Source organism: Cariama cristata, unplaced genomic scaffold, assembly GCF_000690535.1.
Source record: "Cariama cristata isolate BGI_N322 unplaced genomic scaffold, ASM69053v1 scaffold37388, whole genome shotgun sequence".
In the NCBI taxonomy this organism is placed as follows: domain Eukaryota; kingdom Metazoa; phylum Chordata; class Aves; order Cariamiformes; family Cariamidae; genus Cariama; species Cariama cristata.
The window spans coordinates 537-19,689 of NW_009631272.1; the positions used below are offsets into that span (position 1 = coordinate 537).

General features: G+C 49.5%; 1 protein-coding gene across 1 annotated transcript; it reads right to left on the bottom strand.

The window, feature by feature from the left end:
• Positions 1-237: 237 nt before the first annotated feature.
• LOC104166075 (trinucleotide repeat-containing gene 18 protein-like) lies at positions 238-12,621 on the bottom strand (the record flags this gene model as incomplete). The annotated part of the gene is made up of 13 exons (XM_009705887.1): positions 238-1,113; positions 1,665-1,739; positions 2,225-2,461; positions 2,807-4,101; positions 4,663-4,827; positions 5,105-5,221; positions 6,167-6,275; positions 6,622-6,697; positions 6,982-7,099; positions 7,566-7,707; positions 8,573-8,734; positions 9,543-9,985; positions 12,382-12,621. Coding segments are annotated over 13 exons (3,386 nt in total), but the record flags the coding sequence as incomplete, so codon positions are not given.
• Between the last annotated feature and the right edge of the window lie 6,532 nt (positions 12,622-19,153).

The following is a 19,153-nucleotide window of genomic DNA, read 5'->3' on the forward strand; positions in this document are numbered from 1 at the left end:
TCTGCTTCAAGCACCGCACAGCAGCGTTTCCCAGTCATTTCTTGCTCCCCTTCACTGCACGCTCCAAGACAGGTTCTTTGTTCGCCAAGTGTCACCCCCTCGCCATGCTCTTGCTCCCCCCAGCACCTTTCCAGGGCAGGAGGGACACAGAGTGACAGCGAAAGTGGGTTCAGAATGTTTGTTCGAGGCAGTGGGAAGGCAGCATCCCAGACTGGATGTTAGCTCATCTTCCACTCAGCTCCTCCCAGCCCAGAGGACCTCTTCTGCCATCTCCGTGCTGGGGCCAGCTCTGCCCCTTTGTGCTCCACGCTGCCGGCGGGGGCCTCCGCGGAAAGGGAACCGCAAAAAGGCGCTGAGAGGATCGAGACGAGGCGCTGAGAGAGACTCATCTCCTTTCTCTTTCACCCTGTCCTTCCTAAAGGGTCATGCGAAACTAAGCAGGAAAGGGAATATAAGGACGGAGAGGAGTGTACGCAGAAGGCTAGTGGGCATCCTTCCACGTACAGGCGGCTTCCAAGTTACTGATGGGGGCAAATGACACAAAAGGGATCCCTCCTGCTGGGGGATCCCGCTGGTGAAATGATCACGAGACCCATGTGCTTTCCTGGACCAAAACGAGGAAGGGAGAAGTTGGTCAAGTGTCACCTTACTTAAAGCCACTTCCAGAAGAGCCTTGGGGTTCAAGCACCACCACCCCTCAAGGGCATCTTCCTCAAGTCCTGTAACTGCTTCCCCAACCCCTTTTTCTTCAGCCCTCTCCTTCCTCCTCGTGTCTCTTGCGCTTTCCTGTCTGTAGTGTGACACAGAAGTCATGAGCATTGAAAGAAACAATCATGTCGTCTGAACAGGCACGTCCTCAGGTTTGTCCCATCCCTTCCCAGGGGGTGGCACGTGTCCCCTGGGCGGTCAGCAGATGACAGGGACCCCGTCGGTGTTGAAGATCATGCCCGTAGTGGGCTCGTAGGTCCCTGCAAGGTAGTAGAGGTCCTCACTGTCTTGGTATTTCTTCGTCTTCAGCATCTGCTCATATTGATCCAGACCAACAACAAGACACTTGTGTGAGATGGTCTGGACATCGTTTTCATCCACGTGAGAGGACTGGTAGAGGGCTCGCTGCATTACAGGAATGGGAGGAGGGAGATGGAAAGAAAAGGAGCAATTAGATCTCGCAGCATTTACAGCATCATCTTCAATATGCAGGAAAAACATCCACCACAACTCGCCAGGGCTGGTGCTCACACTCAAGCAGAACTCCCCACTCATCCCCACTGCTAGCCCAGGGGAGGGACACTGAGAATCTGCACGGGCCCACGGGCAGCGTGGACACAATCTGTCCAGCGCACTGAACCTCAGCCCTCACTTTCACTCGGGGAGTGCCACGGCTGCCGAATGCACGGACAGGGGAATACACAGGTCAGGAGTTTGTCATCCTCATTTCAAGGACGCAAATGCAAAGATGGGTGCTTGATACCAGCCCTCTGTTCCTCCCTGCACCTGCAGCTACTCCCACCCTCCCAGAAACACCCATCCAAAGTGCTGGGCACTGTGGACTCAGCAGCCAAGGCAAAAAGCAAGAGCCAGAGAAGCTCGGGGGGCATTTCCCCAGTAACATTTGTTACGGAGTCCCCAGCAGCCCCTCCCAGCCCTCCCCCAACCTCACCAACCTCCATAAAGTCCTTCCTCTGGTTGGATGCTTGCAAGGCTGTGGACAGACTCCTGCCTGATTTCTGATCCCAGCGCTGTGCCCAAGAGGAAGAGAAAACAGAAATGAAAAGCAGGTGATTTAGTTGTTTTTTCATGCTATCACCTCCTGCCCACCACATGTGCCTTTACAACCTCAAGCCCTGTCCACAGCCACTGGTAATAAATAATTAGAGCCTACTGTAAACCACACTGCCCATGTGTGCAAAATTCAGCGTTTCTGAGCACCAGGCCAGTCGTTCTTACATTGTAAAAAGACTCCATCTGGCTCCTGACACTCTTTGTGGCCCGACACAAAAGTCTTTATTTCATAGTACGGTAAAACCCACCCTTCCTCTGCTCAAGGGATAAACACCAGGCTTGTCCACACCACAGGCAGCCCCCCGCAACATGAAACCATGGAGCCACCCCCATCACAGTACCAGTAACAAACAGGGCCATGGGTGTTTTCCTCATCCTTGGAAACAAAAGGGAATGAGCATCTTTCTCATTGCAGCCCTCTCGGCAAAGGCGACGAGCCTACCTTGCCTTCGTTGAGTTTCTTCCCAGGGTTGGTTTCTTCTGGGTGATAAAACCATTTGACTCGGACCACCATGTTGTTCCCCCATGACTCCCACATGCTCTGGATCCGCCCAATGTAGGGCAGGTTGGGGCGGCCAGCTGAGAGGAAGACCGCACAGTCTCCGATGCGGATTATCTCCTTGCCCCGGACGATGGCCTTGTAGAAGAGCTTCCTGGCCTTCCCTTTCATTCCTCGTCTCTGCCAAGAGAGGATCGTGCAGGTGAGCAGCCAGGGATCACCCAGGTCTTCCCCACTCACCACTGCTTGCCCTCTCCCGCATCCCACCCTTCACTCTCAGCAGAGCCACAGCATCCACAGGCATTCCCACAAGGTACAGGGCAGAGGGACACACCATGCAGGATGGCTTCCCCAGGTACAGCGAATGCCAACCCAAATCTCCTGGCAAACTGAGACCTTGGCCAGGGACACACGACACCAGCAGAATTTCACCACCCAGGAGAAGGGAAAGGGCATGGGTAAGAGGCACCACAAGGCAAACACCAGTGCCGAGCACTACGGAGAGGTGGGAGAGGCTCCGTTTACCTGCGTGGGTTTCCCAAACCACTTCCATAGCTGCCGTGCAGGGAGGAAAGCAGCGATCTTGGGCCTGTTCTCCACCGACGGCAGCCGCTGGCGCTTGGCCAGCTCCTTGGTGGTGGGCAGGTGGATACCCTCGCGTTTTTTGGGCCTGCTCTTGTTGCCGCTCTGCTGCGGTGCCGGCTGTTGCGCCGGCTGCTGCACCGGCTGTTTCTGGTTCTGGGGGTGGGAGGACGCGCGGGATTTCCCTGCCTGCTTGGTTTGCTTGGGTGGAAGGGTTTGCTGCACCGAGGAACTTGGCTGGGCTTCAGCTACTTCGTCATCAGAGCTACAGGAGGAGTCTTCATCTGTAGTCGAGGAGGAAGAAGAGCTGGAGCTTGATGAAGAAGAGGTTGATGAAGCCGAGGAAGAGGAGGAAGAGGAGGATGAAGAGGAGCTGCTGCTAGAAGAGGAAGAGGAGGAGGAGTTGGAGGAAGAGAGAGGGGTGGATGCTCTCGAGCTGGCTGAGCTGCTGTCCTGGGCTTCCCCTCGGTTCTTCTCAGCCTCCTCTTCTCCCTCTGACTCTGAGCTGCTGTCGCTGCTGTTGCTCTCAGACTCCTCCACAGCTGCTGGAGCTGCTGCCTTTTCTTCCTGGTCCTTCGAAGCAGTGAGGCTCTCCGCTGAGCCATCAAACTTTCCTCCGAAGCTAGCAGGGGAAGGGTCTCCCTCAGCTGCTTTGGCTCGGGAAGATTTCTGCTTGCCCTCCGCACCCACTCCAGGGGAATAGCTCAGCCCCAGGAGACTCTTGCTGTCTCTGCGACTGGCCAGGTTCGAGTCCTCCAGCATCCTCATCGCCTCCTTCATCTTCTTCGTCTTTGGAGACATCACGCCCTCATGGTCCAGCTTGATCAGGATTTCGTTGTCGTGCTTCCTCTGAGCCTTGACCATGGTGCCAAACTCCTGGGCCTCTTCTGTGGGCCGCCCTTTCTTGGCCTTGGCTTTCGCCACTGAAGCATCACTGGAGCCAAAGGCCGCCAGCGTTCCCGGGAGGTCACTGTAGGGTTCCGTGCCGAGGATGCTGCCGAACACAGCAGGCTGGTAAGTGGGTTGCGGAGGGCTATGCAGCTTAGTGGAGATCTTCATTTTGCTGGCTTTTGACCGCTTTTCCTCTGTGGGGGCAGGAGAGCCTCCAGTTGGCAGCGGTTGCGATTTTCGCGACCCCTTCATGCTTGGCTTGCCCAAGCAGGCTGGCTTCTCTGGGACTGAAGAGGTAACAGGTGAAGACTCAACCTGATCCTTCTCTTCTGGTAAGGCAGCCTCTTCTGCAGAGGGAAGAAAACACAAAGGTATGACAGTATCCATCCAGCTGGGCTTTACTAGCCAGACACAACCAGACACCAATGCTGACCCGTCTCTGGCCAAGGGTGGCTTCTTCCTGACTGCTCAGGTATCCCCAAAAGAAGCAGACGTCCTCATTACTCACTGAACGGCCTCACTAAGCAGCCTGGCCTGATGCCAGTACCTGTCAGCAGCTGATGGGCAATGCCCAACGATGCTGCTTCAGCTGCAGGGAACCAAACTGCAGATCTCCTGCATCTTTGGCCCTACTGATGGCTGCTGAGATGCTCAGTTGAAAAAGTGAGCCTGCTCCACAGCCTTGACTAACAGAAGGAGGCTCTCAACAGCGCAGGCCAGCTTCTGAGCCAGCCTCTTGCAAACTGTAGCCACAGCAGAGCGAGCTGATGCACGGGTGCTCTGCAGTCAAGCAGTGCATCTGTTCCCCTCCAAATCTTTTCCCAAGCAACACCTCTAACTTGGGGAGAATGGTGGGGAACTGTGCAAGGACTCTCTCAACTCCACGTCTGGCAGCGGTGACAACCTACCAGCTTTTGCCTTGACGCTTGGCTTTCTCCCTCGCCCTTTGCCCTTTGATACAGGCTCCTCTGACCCGAGTGTAGCTCCCTCTTTTCCTTCTCCAGTGTCTTTGCTGGATTTACGGCTACGGCGCTTGGTGCTGGGCACCAAAAGGGCCGGGGAAGGCTCAGCACCTGGAATAGGTCAAAGAGATGGTCAAATGCAGCCAAATAACACACAAAACAGAGATGTGATACAGGTAACGTGTCCCTACCAATTCTGCAATAGCAACTGGGCCTTTTTCCCTATGGGTTATACTCCACCCCAGCTCTGCATGTCCGTAATTGATGGTGCAACCTTTGTGATTGAAAGTCCATGAACTCATCCCAAAATCTCAGAAGCAGGCAGCCTGAAATTCCCTACATTTCATAGTGGGAAGTGTCATGCAAAAAACTGAACAGCAAGACTCACACTGGATCTTGTAGTCAGGTGGGAGAAGCCGAATGTGAGACAGCGGGATACGTCCCGTGTCCCCATCATCAAATTCTACTGTAATGAGATCACCATCTTCCTCCAGATCCAGCGCTCCTATGGGTTGAGGGAGCAGAAGATGGGATTAGGGACAAATATCAGAGCACAAATCCCTTGTCAGGGAAATGGGGACGTGGGGGAAGACAGACATTCTGCACCAGCTCCAAAGCGTCGTATCCCCACCTTTCCTAGGCTGTGCAGGAAGAGCACAGAAGGCTCGCTCTGCAATGGAAAGTCCCTGATAACACTAAACCAGCTTACCCAGTGTAAAATTTCCCAGTCAGCAGGACTGCTCCAGAACGTAACAACCATTCCAGTTTGACTTCCCACCTCTTTCCCCTATTTCCCTTTATTCTTGCAGAAATTCATTTCTCTGTTTTCACTGCAGTATCTTTTTTTTTTTTGACCTGCATTTTGTAACTACTCTCAGCAATCACAAGCTGCTGCTTTTCACCTTCTCTTCAAGAGAAATAAGCTGTGTTTCCACCTTCTCTTCTTGCATCAGCATCACTGACCTGTAACTCATAATTCTTCCGTTACACACACGTAGTGCAACCAAGAGCCCAAAAGCAAGACCAGCCATCGTAGAATTGTCCAGGGCTCTTCCCTGGCTTTTTAATGGGACCAGATGGGGGAGTTGATGTGTTAGAGGCAAAGCTATGAGTGTGCAGGTGATTTAGAAACCTCCACAATCTCAGAAATCTTCCGTTCCTGGAGTAAATTCTGACTTTTCAAGTGTGCTGCATCTCCCTGATACTTTAAGCTCCTAAATTGCTCAGTCCTCTTCCTACAAGAGCACATCTCCTGGACCAACAGGATGTTATCAAACCAGCATCATGACTGAACCGGCCATGACGCAGAGGGGAGGAATGGGCCAGGCTCTGACCTCCAGGACACTCACAGCAGACCTCAGGGCATCCCCAGACAGGCCTGACATCCTTCAGGGCACGTAGGACTGAGACATCCCTGGTTCTCAGCGCAGAGCAGCCAGGGTGGGCTTACCTCGGACAACTGTCCCTGGGTAGAGGCAGCGGTACTGCTGGCTCCAGTAGGCTGCAATCCTCGTGCCCTCGGGCAGGAATCGCACTGAAGGTGGTTTCACATCGATGATCTGCTCAGGGCAAGAGGATAGCAATTACTGACTTATTTGGCACCCGCACAGACCATCCCACCACACTTGGCGTGTAGCAAAGCAGCTCTGGAGAAGGCAAGGGACAGTTTCTCTGCCGGGAAATGGCCTCCTGTCTGCTCACAGGGCAGCGTGAAGGACTATCCCTGCTGGCACACAGGTCACGGGGCAGTGGGCAGTGACCCACACCAAGGGAGCTCTGCCCAGAATGACCATGGAGGCAGAACTCTGCAGCCCCAGCTGGGGGAGGAGGAGGCTGCCAGCTAGCCTCCTCCACCCCAAAACAGGGCTCAGGCACCAAGAACAGGCACCCTTTGGCTTCACATACCGCTTCCTGCAAGAGCTGCTCCAGGCAGTAAATGTGGGGACGGTTTCCCCTCTCACCTTCCACCACCACACGGTATCTGAAACACAAAGGCCCAGTCAGACGTGGCATGTGGAAGACATCACCCCAATCAGCTACCACCTCCCTCTGAGCCCTACCACCAGTTTGTTTGAGAGTATTTAGTGCGAAGTAAATGGATATTCCTCAGCACTGATAAACCAGAGTGAACTCTCCTTCCCTCCCTGCCAGACTCTGTCAGTCTCTCTCCAGCCAGATCTATACAACCCCCAAATCGATCCCTGCATCAGCTACGTCCCCATTCACCAGGAGAGCCCGAGTGGATACGGTAGCCCCTCAACTCACATGTCTGGTGAATGCACCGTCTTGACATGCCCGGCATAGAGCAGCTTGTCATCCATGGGGATGAGTACACGCAGACCATCTTTCAGCTCATCCTTGTCAATTATGCAGGAGCGTGGAGCTGTGAGGTGTTGGAGCATGATGGGGATTAGAGAGCGCCATACATGAAAAAGCGACAGCGAGGGGAGAAGGGGAGAAGCTCATACTCCCAGCATCACCTTCCCGTAGGAAAAGGCCAGGAAGCCCTTCGCAGAAAAGGCTTGCTCGCTCTGGCTAGCTCCTGGCAGAGGAAAATTCTGCCCTCTTGGTAATAATAAAAAGTCCCCACTCTTGGTAATAATGTACCAGTAAATGAAAATAGGGCAGCTCAGAGACCGGGCTTCATCTAGCTATCACAGTGGGCCATTCTGATAGGGCTTGTTTTTGGCAAGCCAAATTGACTGGAAAAGTGATATCTCCACCCCAAGGACTCATAGCTTTGGATGAGGAACATGTGAAAGCAGTGCAGTCCTCCTCTGAGCAGCCCTGGGAAACCTGCCCAGCTCCTCTACCTGTACAATTAGCCCCCCGGCCTCTCCTGCCCTCACCTGGTGTGGGCGGTCGCTCGACCAGCATGCTCAGTGGGATGTTCTCATCCTCTGAGAAGCTGCTGTCTTGGTTGGGTTCAAAATCCTCCTCCGCTGCCATGCTCTCCATCAGCTTGCTGACAGCTCCTCCTTTCCCTCGGCTCTGCAGGAGAGCAAGCAGCACGTCAGCTGGATGACAACGGGCAACAGTCTGATCCCATCTCACCTTCCTCCAGCAACAAATAACCTGAGGATCTTGGGACAAACTTGTCTCCACCCTCAGCAATGGTAATCACACAGAGAGTGAAGTGGGTGTACCCAAAGTTGCTTTTTGGTTGAACAAAGACCTTTGTTTTTCTGCATTTATCCCCAAGTATCACCGACAACTGACCAAAAGCTATTTCACACATCCCAGCCACATCTCACTCCTGGAGGTTAGGAGATACTGTGGAGCAAACAGCTGTAGCTTTGCTCTGCAATCACCACCTCTCTGCGCAGTGTTCCTGAGACTCTGTCTTCATGGAACAGGCAGAAAGCACTGTTCCCTAGCTCTTCTCAAAAGCCCCACGATCTGTTTCTTGCTGTTACACACAGACCACATGCATTACACTCAGAAATCATGTGAGAAGATGCAGTAATATGTGTTACAAGAGAAGACAGGCTACAGCAATGGAGCAGAAATGAGCTGTGACCTGGCTCACCCAGCACTTAGTAAAGCAACTCCATTACCATCTCCTTGCTCCTCACTATCCATGAAGGTTCTCCCTCCACCCCGTGGCAGCCTTAGAGAAAATCCTGCCTGCTCATTAATTTGGGGGATGAAGGCAAATGAACGCCAGATGGTAGCAGCAGGTACTACCTGATAGTCTTCCTTGGATTTTAGGCTTCTCAAATCAGCATTTTGCCTGTAATACTCCCAGCACAACCTGCACGTCTGTTTTCCCTCCCTCACACTGCAACAGTCCAGGAAAAGAGCAGGGCTCTGCCAGCCACCCTCCAGTTCATTCAGACTAGAACCAGCCCCTCACCTCTTTCTTCACCTCCTTGGCTTTCACCTTGGCTTTGCTCTTCTTCGTGGAGCCCAGGGCATTCGCCAGGCTGACACGAACATCGGATGGGGAGCTAGGGATGCCAGGAGGAGACATGGACGAGGAGGAGGAGCAGCAGGGTGTTTCTTTACCCTTCTTCCGCTGCTAAAAATGAAAAGAAAACACGCCCATCAGTAAAGAGAAGATTGGTAAAGATGTGGGCCCAGGGAATGCTGGCTGTGCACAGGTAGGATGACGTTCAGCCAGCAGTTAGCTGACTGCGCCACATCCTGCATCTCCCAGCTCTGCTTTCAGGCTTCACACATTTTGGGAAGAGCTTTTCATTACCCTGGAGAGCAACTCCTGCCCATCAAACCTTCCCCCAAAGAGCTCCAAGAAGATCCCAGCTGGCCTCATGTCACAACTAACTTGTCTTAACTCTCCCCACAATCAGTGCTCCTCCATAACGCTGCCATGAACTGAACTGGAGCCGGAGGGAGCCGAGCTTTCAGCCAAGATGAAGAGCCAGCAATCCAGAGATCACTGTCACCACCAGCCAGGGACAGCCCTCAGAAGACACCATATAAAAGGTGAACAGTCTTAAAGGCCAGCGTGGCGGCCACAGTTCAGCAAGTGGATAAGGCTGTGCAGAGAGTGGCAGAGAGACTTCACAGACTTTTTGATGCAGGATTGTCCACTCTGGCCAATTCAAGCAGGATGGATTTGGGACATGAAGGGTGACACAAGTAACCTGCCCTGCTCAAACACAACAGGCTTTTAGTCCCTGTGAGTCAGATCCAAGCCTGACAGCTCCTCCAGGCGTACATGAGGCTGGCAGGGGTGACAAGGGCAGCCGAACAGCACCAGGGCAACTGCTGAGACAGGACTGCTCCCCTAGCAGAGTTAATTGCCCTCCCCTCACTCTCAGCTCCCAAGGGTCCCATGTCTTTTCTGCCAGCGCATTCCTCACCTTGCTTAGCTCCTTCCTCTCCTTCCCCTTGCTGCCCTCCTTTTTGGGGCTCATGGGTGCCCCCTTGCCACAGCGCCCAGGCTTGGAGACAGGAGTGGAGCTGGAAGGCGTCGCGGGGGTCAGCATGGCCGAGGACGTGGTAGCATCGTGGAGGAAGATCCGCTCGCTCCGGCGCCGGTTCCAGAGGTCATCATCGCTGGCCTCCAGCCCAAACTCAAAGCTCAAGTCCTTGGGGGACTTGAATTTCTTCAGCTTGCGGCCCTTCTCAGACCCAAGCTTGGCCTTGTCAGTGCTCCCAGATCCAGAGTCGAGGCTGCTGGAGGCCTGGCTTGGCGGGATGCTGCTTGCCTCCAGTGGCCCCTTCTTTCCCCGCAGCAGCCCTGAAGGTGACTTCTTCCTGATCTTGATCTCACTCTCTGAGTCAGTGTATTCAAACTCCGTCCCTAGGTGCAAAGAATTTAACCATCATTCAAAGCCCTGGCTGAGCCAAGAGGGGCCACATCCAGCTGAAAGCTTTAGGGGTCCATGGGAGAGGCCGTGCCTGTTCAACGGCAAGAGCCGTTCAAGAGCCCCTGCTTGTTCCCCTTTCCAATCCCCACATCCCTCAGATCTGCATTTCTGCCCCATAAAACACTGACTTCCCTGAAAATACATCTCCCCTGCCCCAAACCAGAGCCTACCCATTCAGGCAGTGTGGTTCAGTATGCTCCCTGCCTCCATTTCCTCCCTTCTCCTACAAACAAAATCCTGCAGGGAAGCTTTTAAGACAAAAGATATTCTAACATTTGCCCCTCCACAAAAAGGAGTTGCTCAGCTGAAGCCAAGCACAAACCTCGGAAGTTGAGCCTTTCTCCCTTCCTGGTGGGAGTCCTCTCCAGTCTCACCTTCGTCTCAGGAGAACATTCTCCTTAACACATTGAATAAACCCATATTTCAAGTTTATTTTTTCTCATTGGCCAAGAGACACCACAGATCTTTTTATTGGCTCAGGTAATCGCCTTGAAGTCAAGAGAGGTAAATGATCTTTTGTCTGTGGCAAATGGAAATCCCCTCATGCCGGCCTCTGCTCAGCATCACAGGCACAGCAGTACCCAAAGGCCTGAAATATTGTAGTAATGCCAAGATGCTCACCACCATCATTGTGTTCCCTAGAACCTGAGAAAGGAGAGAAAGATCATACATTTCCAGGGGCAGAAGGGAAACTGAGGCAGCACCTATACCCCTAGCAATATGGGCAGGACGTAGGGAGAGCATTGTGGTTGCACAGGCGCTGTGCCATCAGAGGGATACAAACTGCCAGGAGGAAACTTGCCCAAGGTCATGCAGTAAGTCTATGTTGGGACAAGAGACTGAGCCCAGACTTTCTAAATCTATTTATTTCCCAGGGCACTGGACCTCATGGGGTGACACAGCACCTCTGAAGATGTGTACAAATATTAGCAGAACCTGCTTCTCCCTCTCAAAAAAAGATCATCAGCCCAATGCCTCTTTTGTATTCTTCTCCCACCTGCTGTGGATCTGCCCTCTCTACACACACACGGGCATGACTCTGCCTTTAGACCAGCAAGGTCTGAAATCAGGCCTCGCTTCACACCAGGGAGGTTTGCAGAAACTCTTCTCAAGCCCAACAGCGAACGGGCCCTGCTGTGATAACCACTGTGTGCAGGAGACCCTTGAGAAAGGACACAAGTGACTGAACAACATTCAGGTGGGAAAATGAAAACGTACGAGGCACAAGCATGGAGAGCATCTTCTCGCAATCCTTCTCTCTCAAATTCACTCACTTTCCTAGGTAAATTCAGTCTTTAGGAACCTGCTCTCATCTTCTACCCAAACCTCTTCCCCTGAGACAGACCCAGCACAAACAGGAAAAGAGCAAGCCTGTCAAAATCAAAGCTGGCAAGGCTCAAAATGAAAAACCCATTGGAAATTACAACACTCCTTCTTTCTCGCTACTGCATCAGGCAATTTCTAGATGCTTCCAGTTTCAAGGAGAGCAGGTTACATGACAATAAATACTTAACAGAGGCTGTTGGAACAAGTTGGCAAAAGCCTAATATAGCATGGAAACAGTGCTAAAACAAGCCAGGCTCCCAAGGAAGACATCACTTTCCATTCTGAAGCATGCTATAAATTCCGTTATCACCTAATAAATATTAATAGAGAATTTATAAATGGAGCCCGTATAGATCTGTCTGACCAGGAACGATGTCACCAATGGGCACTTGTGCAGCAGGGCACGGGGAGGGGAAGAAATGAAACTCTCAGTTATGTGTAAGACACTGAAACTGAGACAGAGATGGGGACAGAAACACAGCGTCTGGCACTGCAAACACATGAGCAGAGGAAGGAATGCTTCTTTCAAGTCTCACTGGCCGGTTTCTATGAGGAAGCTGATGGGATGGGCTGATTGGAAGGGTTTTCCTTCTGCTTGGGTGTATCTACTTCTCTTGGGCATCTAAGATCAGCTGCATTTAGCATATGCTTCCTTCCCTAAAATGTAACAGCACTTCACTGCCTTCAGCACTCCATCCAAGGAGACACATTATCCCATCACTTGCCTTTGCAGCATGACTGATAAGGATTTGCCAGGTAGGAAAAGAGGAAACTTTGACAAAGCCACAGGCAACTGCCCCTAGGGAAGGCATGGTTGCAGCTGACAAACCTGCCATACCCATGACTGGTTCTTGTTTTCTTGCCAGCATCAGGACCAAGCAGCCAAAAGCAAAGAAAGGGCAAGACAGTGTCTGGGTAACAACCTGCTCTCTTGCAGCACAGCTGGGACCTCCTGAACCTTCCACCTTGCCCCCATGGCACCAACCCTAAGCATGCAACTCACCCATCAGGCTCTGCCGCTCCTCCTTCTTCTTCGCCTTCTGCTTGGCCTCCAGCTGGATGATGGAAAGTGGAGGGGGAACAATGGGGCTGGGCATTGCACTGGCGGCAAACCTCGCTAGAAGGCCCAGGCCGCTCTCATCAAGGGCAGGCGATGAAAGCCGGTCGGTGCCATCCGTCCCGTAGTCCTCTGCTTCCTCCTCTTCCTCTTCGTCCTCCTCTTCCTCCTCCTCTGAGCTAGAATCTAGCACGCAGAAAAGAAGGAGCCCATTACAAATCTCACGGACTTGCACATCAGCCATATTTCCACCCCGATCCGATAACTCTCCTGCTGCTCTGTGCTCACCTAAGTAGCACTGAGACACCCACGAGCTGAGCCAGAAGATGTTGGCCACGGACACACACGTGTCTTTGCAGCCATATAGCCGGTATCACCCTGCCTACCACCACCCTTGAAGGACACAGCAATACAGGGTATAGCAAAGAGGACCCATTCAAGGCGAGGGAGGGAAGAACAGGGTGTTGGCAGAGATTTGAAAAGGATGCCATGCACCCCTTCCCTGCAGCTTTCAGGAGAAATTAAAAGCTTAATTCCTTTGAAAATCCCAACCTTGGAGCTGTGGGATTCCCCTCCCGCCCACCACCTCTTCCTCCATAACGAAATCCATTCGCATAATCAGAATCAGAGATCAGCATGGAAGGGGAATACCAGAGATTGGCCTGCGCCACGGCAGGAGGCAAGTAGGATAAAGAGAGGAGAAGGGGCAAGAGGCAAAAATGCAAAGGGAGGGAGGGAAATAATAATTTGAAAGCAATGGATCTGGAATGCGTAAGGGGCGAAAGCGTAGGTAGTGTTGGAGACAAGGAGGAATGTTTAAACACTCTGCCTTAAAACTCTCCGTGCCTTTCATTTCCCTCTCTACAGCTCAGGGTAGGGAAGCCCAGCTCAGCACAAGCAGAAAGAGCTGCCCACAGTCAAAATCTAATTCTGGCAAAGAAATCAGCCTTGCTGCCTGCCTTGGCTGACACCCCCAGAGAGCAGTGGGGCTGGGGTTTTCCTTTACAGTGTATATACAGCAGGTATTTTGGGGGCAGATGCGCTGAGAGTGGCACCTCTCCCTTCTTACAGCACCTCCCAAGAGTCTGTCATCAGCTCAAAGGCAATTAATTTTAGCAGCATCTCATCCAGTTCGTGCTGGTGAGCGAGAGCCACTACACAAATGCACGTATACCACACACATACATATACACACACATATATGAGCATATATACCTATAAATATATATATATTTAACTGCAAAAAGCGGGTCTGGAAAAGATATTTCATTTCTCTTGAAATTGAGGGCTTAAGTGGGATCATCAAGGTTGGTAGAAAATTTCCACCGCTAGCCGGAGCCCTGCTCTCCCCGCCTGAGCCCACTCGCCAGCCGCTACCCCCTGCATCTGAAAGCCAGCCAAATGAGAAACCAGATCCCTTCAAAATGAGCTGGAATAAACATGAAAATCCTTTTCTTTTCACGTATGCCCTCTGGGACAGATAAAAACGTCCTCAACACTTGGTTGTTCAAAAAAAACCCCAACAAAACCAATAATACACAAGTGTTATTTTTCCACTTTGGATTATTTTTCCATTACATTAGAAATAACAGGAATATCAGAAAACAGTGTTCTCATCCTTGCATTTTATCAGCTGAAGTAACAGTCAGCTATTTATTTTTTTTTTTAACAAGGAGAGCTTATCTCTGTAGCATACATCAGGTAGTCACAGAATACTAATTTTTAACTGCATAAAAATCCCTTCCCCATTTCAGTTGCTCAGGCTGGTTCCCTGTGATATAAAAACACTACTAAACCTACAGTCCTGCAGTAAATACCAACAAATCCACAGCCCTGCTCACGCCTTGCATAAAAACCACATGCAAAAAACAAATCTGCAGCAAATTAGGATCAGATTCCTATCCCTACCAGAAAATGCGGCACAACTGCTGTTTTTCTACTACATTTTGCCAAAAAGAAAACAAACCCAGATGAACTCAGATATTCTGAGACATGGAAACCACCTGTCTGAAAAGCAGCGAAACCGTGCCCAAGTTCAGTGACACACCATGGGGTACTGAGACCTCCTCCACATCTCCCATTTGGCTCTGAAATTCAGCAATTCTCAGCAAAACCAGAACAAAATTGAAAAAAATCAACTCTGATAGCCCCTCATGCCAGACCTAGAGAGTCGGCCAAGCTGAGAGTGGCTCGCTGAGCAGCTGGGGAGGAAAACAGGCAAAAAAAGGGGAAAGTTTGCAGGAAAATCCCTCCGTGACCTGTCCCGCATGGATCACCCACAGCATCCTTGGCTCAGTCATACCGACTGCCCAGGGGCCGCACGGAGCACGGGCAGCACCACTGCTTCCACACTTACAGACTCTGCACGTGCGAGGGCATACGGGTGCCTGGCAGCTACAGTATTTCAAATGCACCAAGGTAAAACAGATTTAAAAGCCAGGATGAAAGCGGCTATTACTCACACTACAGAAAAACGTACGATACAATAACGTACCTGACAGTTATCCTAACCTCTTTCAAATATATGGTGTCACACTATGGAAAGACAACTGAGGATAGTCTCCTGTCAGCGTTTTTACCAAAACACTTATATTTTTATCTGCATGAGATACAATTTTCAGCCTGAAAATAAACACATTTTAACACATTCACAGCACAGATCTATCCTCCTCCACCTCTCATGGCAGATCTTGCAAACTCCACTTCACGTGCACAGCACAATCCCTGCTCCTCTTCCTCCTGATTTTCCAAGGACCAAAAACTAACAAATGCAACGAAGAGAACACATTTGGGGCTCTGCTCCAAACCCACATGCTTCTAAAACTAAGTCCCCAGATTTATGGTCATGGTGGCAAATAAGCTGCTGGTGCTTTACGGCCATCTGCATGGCTTCTCGGAGGGATTCCTGAAGCCTGGATTTAATGTGAGGCAGGAGTTGTACTTCTACTGTACCCAAACTATGCGTGGGCTTAAAATGAAGTATGCACAGATGCCTTTACAGAACTGAAGCCTCATTTTTTTCTCCTGAAAAGGTGATTTTTAGTTAACAACGGGGAAAAATACACTTGAAAAATAATTTTTTCCTTCAATGGTAATTCCGTTAACACTGAGCAAGAGTAAGGGAAAAAATACTCAAAGTTAAAAATATCTTTTCTAATTGACATTTTTAAGAGCATGTATATGTGTGTATATACCCACACACGCAACCACACATGTACATACAACTCCACAGCCAAAACAAACAATGAATTGATATTTAAATGCTACTGATGCCAGATAAACTGGACTCAAAGAAGGCTTTTTTTTTCTAAAATTTTTACCTGCCTTAAATTAAAAACCAAACCCAATTAAAAATACTAAATTTTCCCACTGCTTTTAACAGCTAAGCTGCCATGGTACTTTACTGTAGGAGAGTAGTAAATGAAGATTTGTTAATGATGAACAGAAACTGGTTAAGCAATTTGGTTTTTAAAGACTGATGTAACAAGAGGGATCGAGGAGGGTGTGAAGAGGAAAGGCTTGGGAAGGGAGGGGAGTAAAAACACACACTTAAAAGAGTCATTTCACATTTTAAAAAAAACAGCATGATTTTCTCATAACACCAAGCAGGCCTACAGCATACAAAGCAGGCTAAGTACAGGCAGACTTTAGACAGCTACCGGGTCATTGACATCTGATTTGTGTGATCTGTCCAAATTCTGGAGGTTATTTATTTTTGAATGTCCAATTTAAGATTTTACCTTGGTTTTTTTTTTCCAAACAAGCCAATTCTCATCATTGGAAGAATTCCCCCCCACCTCCCCATTACGTGCTGTGCTGCTGACTCCAGAAGTACTTATGAAAAATTAAAAATATTACAACTACCACATGGGAATGACTGTGTAGCGAATCAGTTACCCCTGGCCGTTTTTGGTCTGGTTTTTTTTGTTTGTTTTTTTTTTATTGGGGTAAAATCATCCTCCACGTCAGGGAAAGGAGAGCAGGGAAGAAAGTGCTAATTTCTTAAGGAAAACAGAGTATTGAGGAGGAAGAAGTACGGGTCTTCAGTCACAGCAAGCTCAAGGTATTACCTATTCTGATGGTTTTCAAAAGTCTCATGTGGCTTTAGCCCACATTAGCAGCTTCCATAATCTCCAAGGCCACTGGATGAAAAACCACAAGCTTTGCCTGTTATTAGAATGGCAACGCGGTGTTTCGTCTGTAAGAAAGCAGCGTGTCCCTACCTCTTTGATCTCAAACCACATGAAAACAGGTCTTCCTGCAGCTACCCCTACCTCTTGACATAAGATAGCGGCAGGGCCATGGTCAGGCAATTACCCTGATACTAGGACAGTCTGCATCGTGACCCAGAAACCTTCAAAGGCAGTGGCAGAGCCTTTGTAGGCAGCGCCGTGGCTTCTCATCTTGGACCCATCTGCAAATCCTTCCTTTTGCTGGGTTAAGGGGTTCTCCAAAAGAAGGTCTGCAAACAGTAAAGCATTTCTGGAGTCCTCAAACACAAACACACAAGCAAACCTTCCATGCAAGACTCTTCATGGACAGAGGAAAGTCAGAAGTGGACAGCAATCATCTTCAAAATCAAAATAACCAAGAGAATGCAAAGAGCTACGTGTCATTATTCATGGAGGTAACATCGAAACATCTGAGGCTGACAGATGACATAAAGAAAAGTTATTTTGCCTACCTACATAACAATGGTCAAGGTTCGGGTTCATGGCTAGTGACCCTCGCTGAGAAGTGTCTGCCCTACAACCAGCCAACCACTTTGCTTCTTTAGTGCAGCGTGAGAGCAAATGCAAGAGACCGACACAGACATTCAAAGCATCATGGATAGGGGCAGGGGTGAAAGGGTTGGTCAAGCAGCTGCAAGGAGAAAGCGAGCACTTCTAGAAAAGCTGAGGTTATTAATCGGTTTAGTATCAGGGAAAGCCATTAGAAACCCTATTACCCAAATATCCCTTCAAGTAATGCTTCTGAGAAAGAACAACCAAAAAAAAAAATCATTTGCAGAAAAAACCAAAATTGTAACCGATAATCCCTCCCCGCCTCCCCCTCCATGCCCACCTCCCACGCCAGGAGGTTTTGCATCTTTGGTTTTCCCACCATTAAATGACACCCCAGAGGGATTTACAATGCATTTCCCCATTTGTTCCAGATTCCCCAACCTCCTCCCATATCCCCTGCCCTCCCCAGACTTTATCCCATAAAACTGGGATTTTTTTTAATTTTTTTTTTAAAGCAGACAGGTTAACTTGAAAAATAGACAAAGCCAGTTAGGGACAAGTTACCTGTCTGCTTACCTGGAGCAAAACCAAAAAGCAAACCCAAAAAAACCTCAAGAACTTGCACCTAAAAAGGATTGATATCCTCAAAATTTCCAACAGCAGCAAAATAAACAAAAGATGCAGGAAGGAACAGGGAAGGGAAGAATGGAAGTTAACGCAGACTCTTCATGGAAATGCGGCAATCTCACCCTTACACAAAACCCACTATCCCCAGAACATTTTGGGTTCTCTAAAGAATTTTTTTTTCTTTTTTTTGAAACATATGTTTCTCTCTTTTGGGTCTTCTTTGAAATGTGTTGGTGGGTCCAGCCCAGAGCCACATCAAACCGAATCAGCATTCTATATCTTTCTGCTGTGTTTGATAATTTTTTTTTTTAGCTTAAATTATCTTCCTTTGGAGGTTGGGTTTGGAGGAAAAAAAAAAACAAACAGGTGCATGGAGGAAATTAACATCAAAAAACTAAGAAAAAACACAACAGAAGTAAAACAATCCAACCCTATTTTCAATTAACAGCCGTATGAGCAGTGTGAAATACTAAAAGCCTTTTGCTGTGCTACATTCAGATCTGCTGTGTAACTTAGATGATAACAACTGGGGATGCTCTTGCTTAGCATTCAGCCCAGACGAGCTACTTTCTTTTGGGAGCTGAGGGCTCATTAAAATGACCTTTCCCCATGATTATTATTTAATGAGTGCACTCTAAAACAGAAACCCCTTGTGTCTCTGGAGGAGAAGTCTCAAGTAATCTCTTTTCCCACTGAAGTACTAATGACAGGCTGACAAAAAAAAAGCTGCAAGAAAAAAAGTGGGGTGAGGGTGAGGGAGGGAGACTGCAGAGTCAAATTTAATGCAGTAATTGCCACATCCTTGAACACCGTGGGTTACGTCTGGGCATCTGAAAAAAATTACCACCCAAAAAGAGATGCAAAACCTTGCCATATACATTTTAAAGAGTGAAAAAGAAAAATTTCTGGCTGTTAAGTAACGGGGACCTTACACCCAGCACCCTCTTCCAGCAGCAACAACGACCGAGTGCCTCCACATTTTATCTGCCTGCCCCAAGAGTCTATCAACAGAGGAAACAAACTGAAAAAAACAAAACTGGGTGAACAAAATAAGAATTAAATTAAAGGGGTTGGGGGGGGAAGGCCTAGGCTTTATCTGGACAAAGGCAGCAGGGATATTTGAATAATAGAGAGTACCCCAGACTAGGTTAATTCCAGTTCTACTCATGGGGAGTGGGAGCAGGAGGGGGATGCAGAGCAGGATGAAGTGAAGCGGCAACCTAATCGCCTGATAAGAGACACAGCAAGAGAGACAAGGTACACAGGTTTAGTTAAAAATGAACTCGATATGTTTAATAAAGCTTGGTATACCAAATTGCAGTACAAACATCAAGTCACACGGCCACACAACAGTATCCCGGTATTAA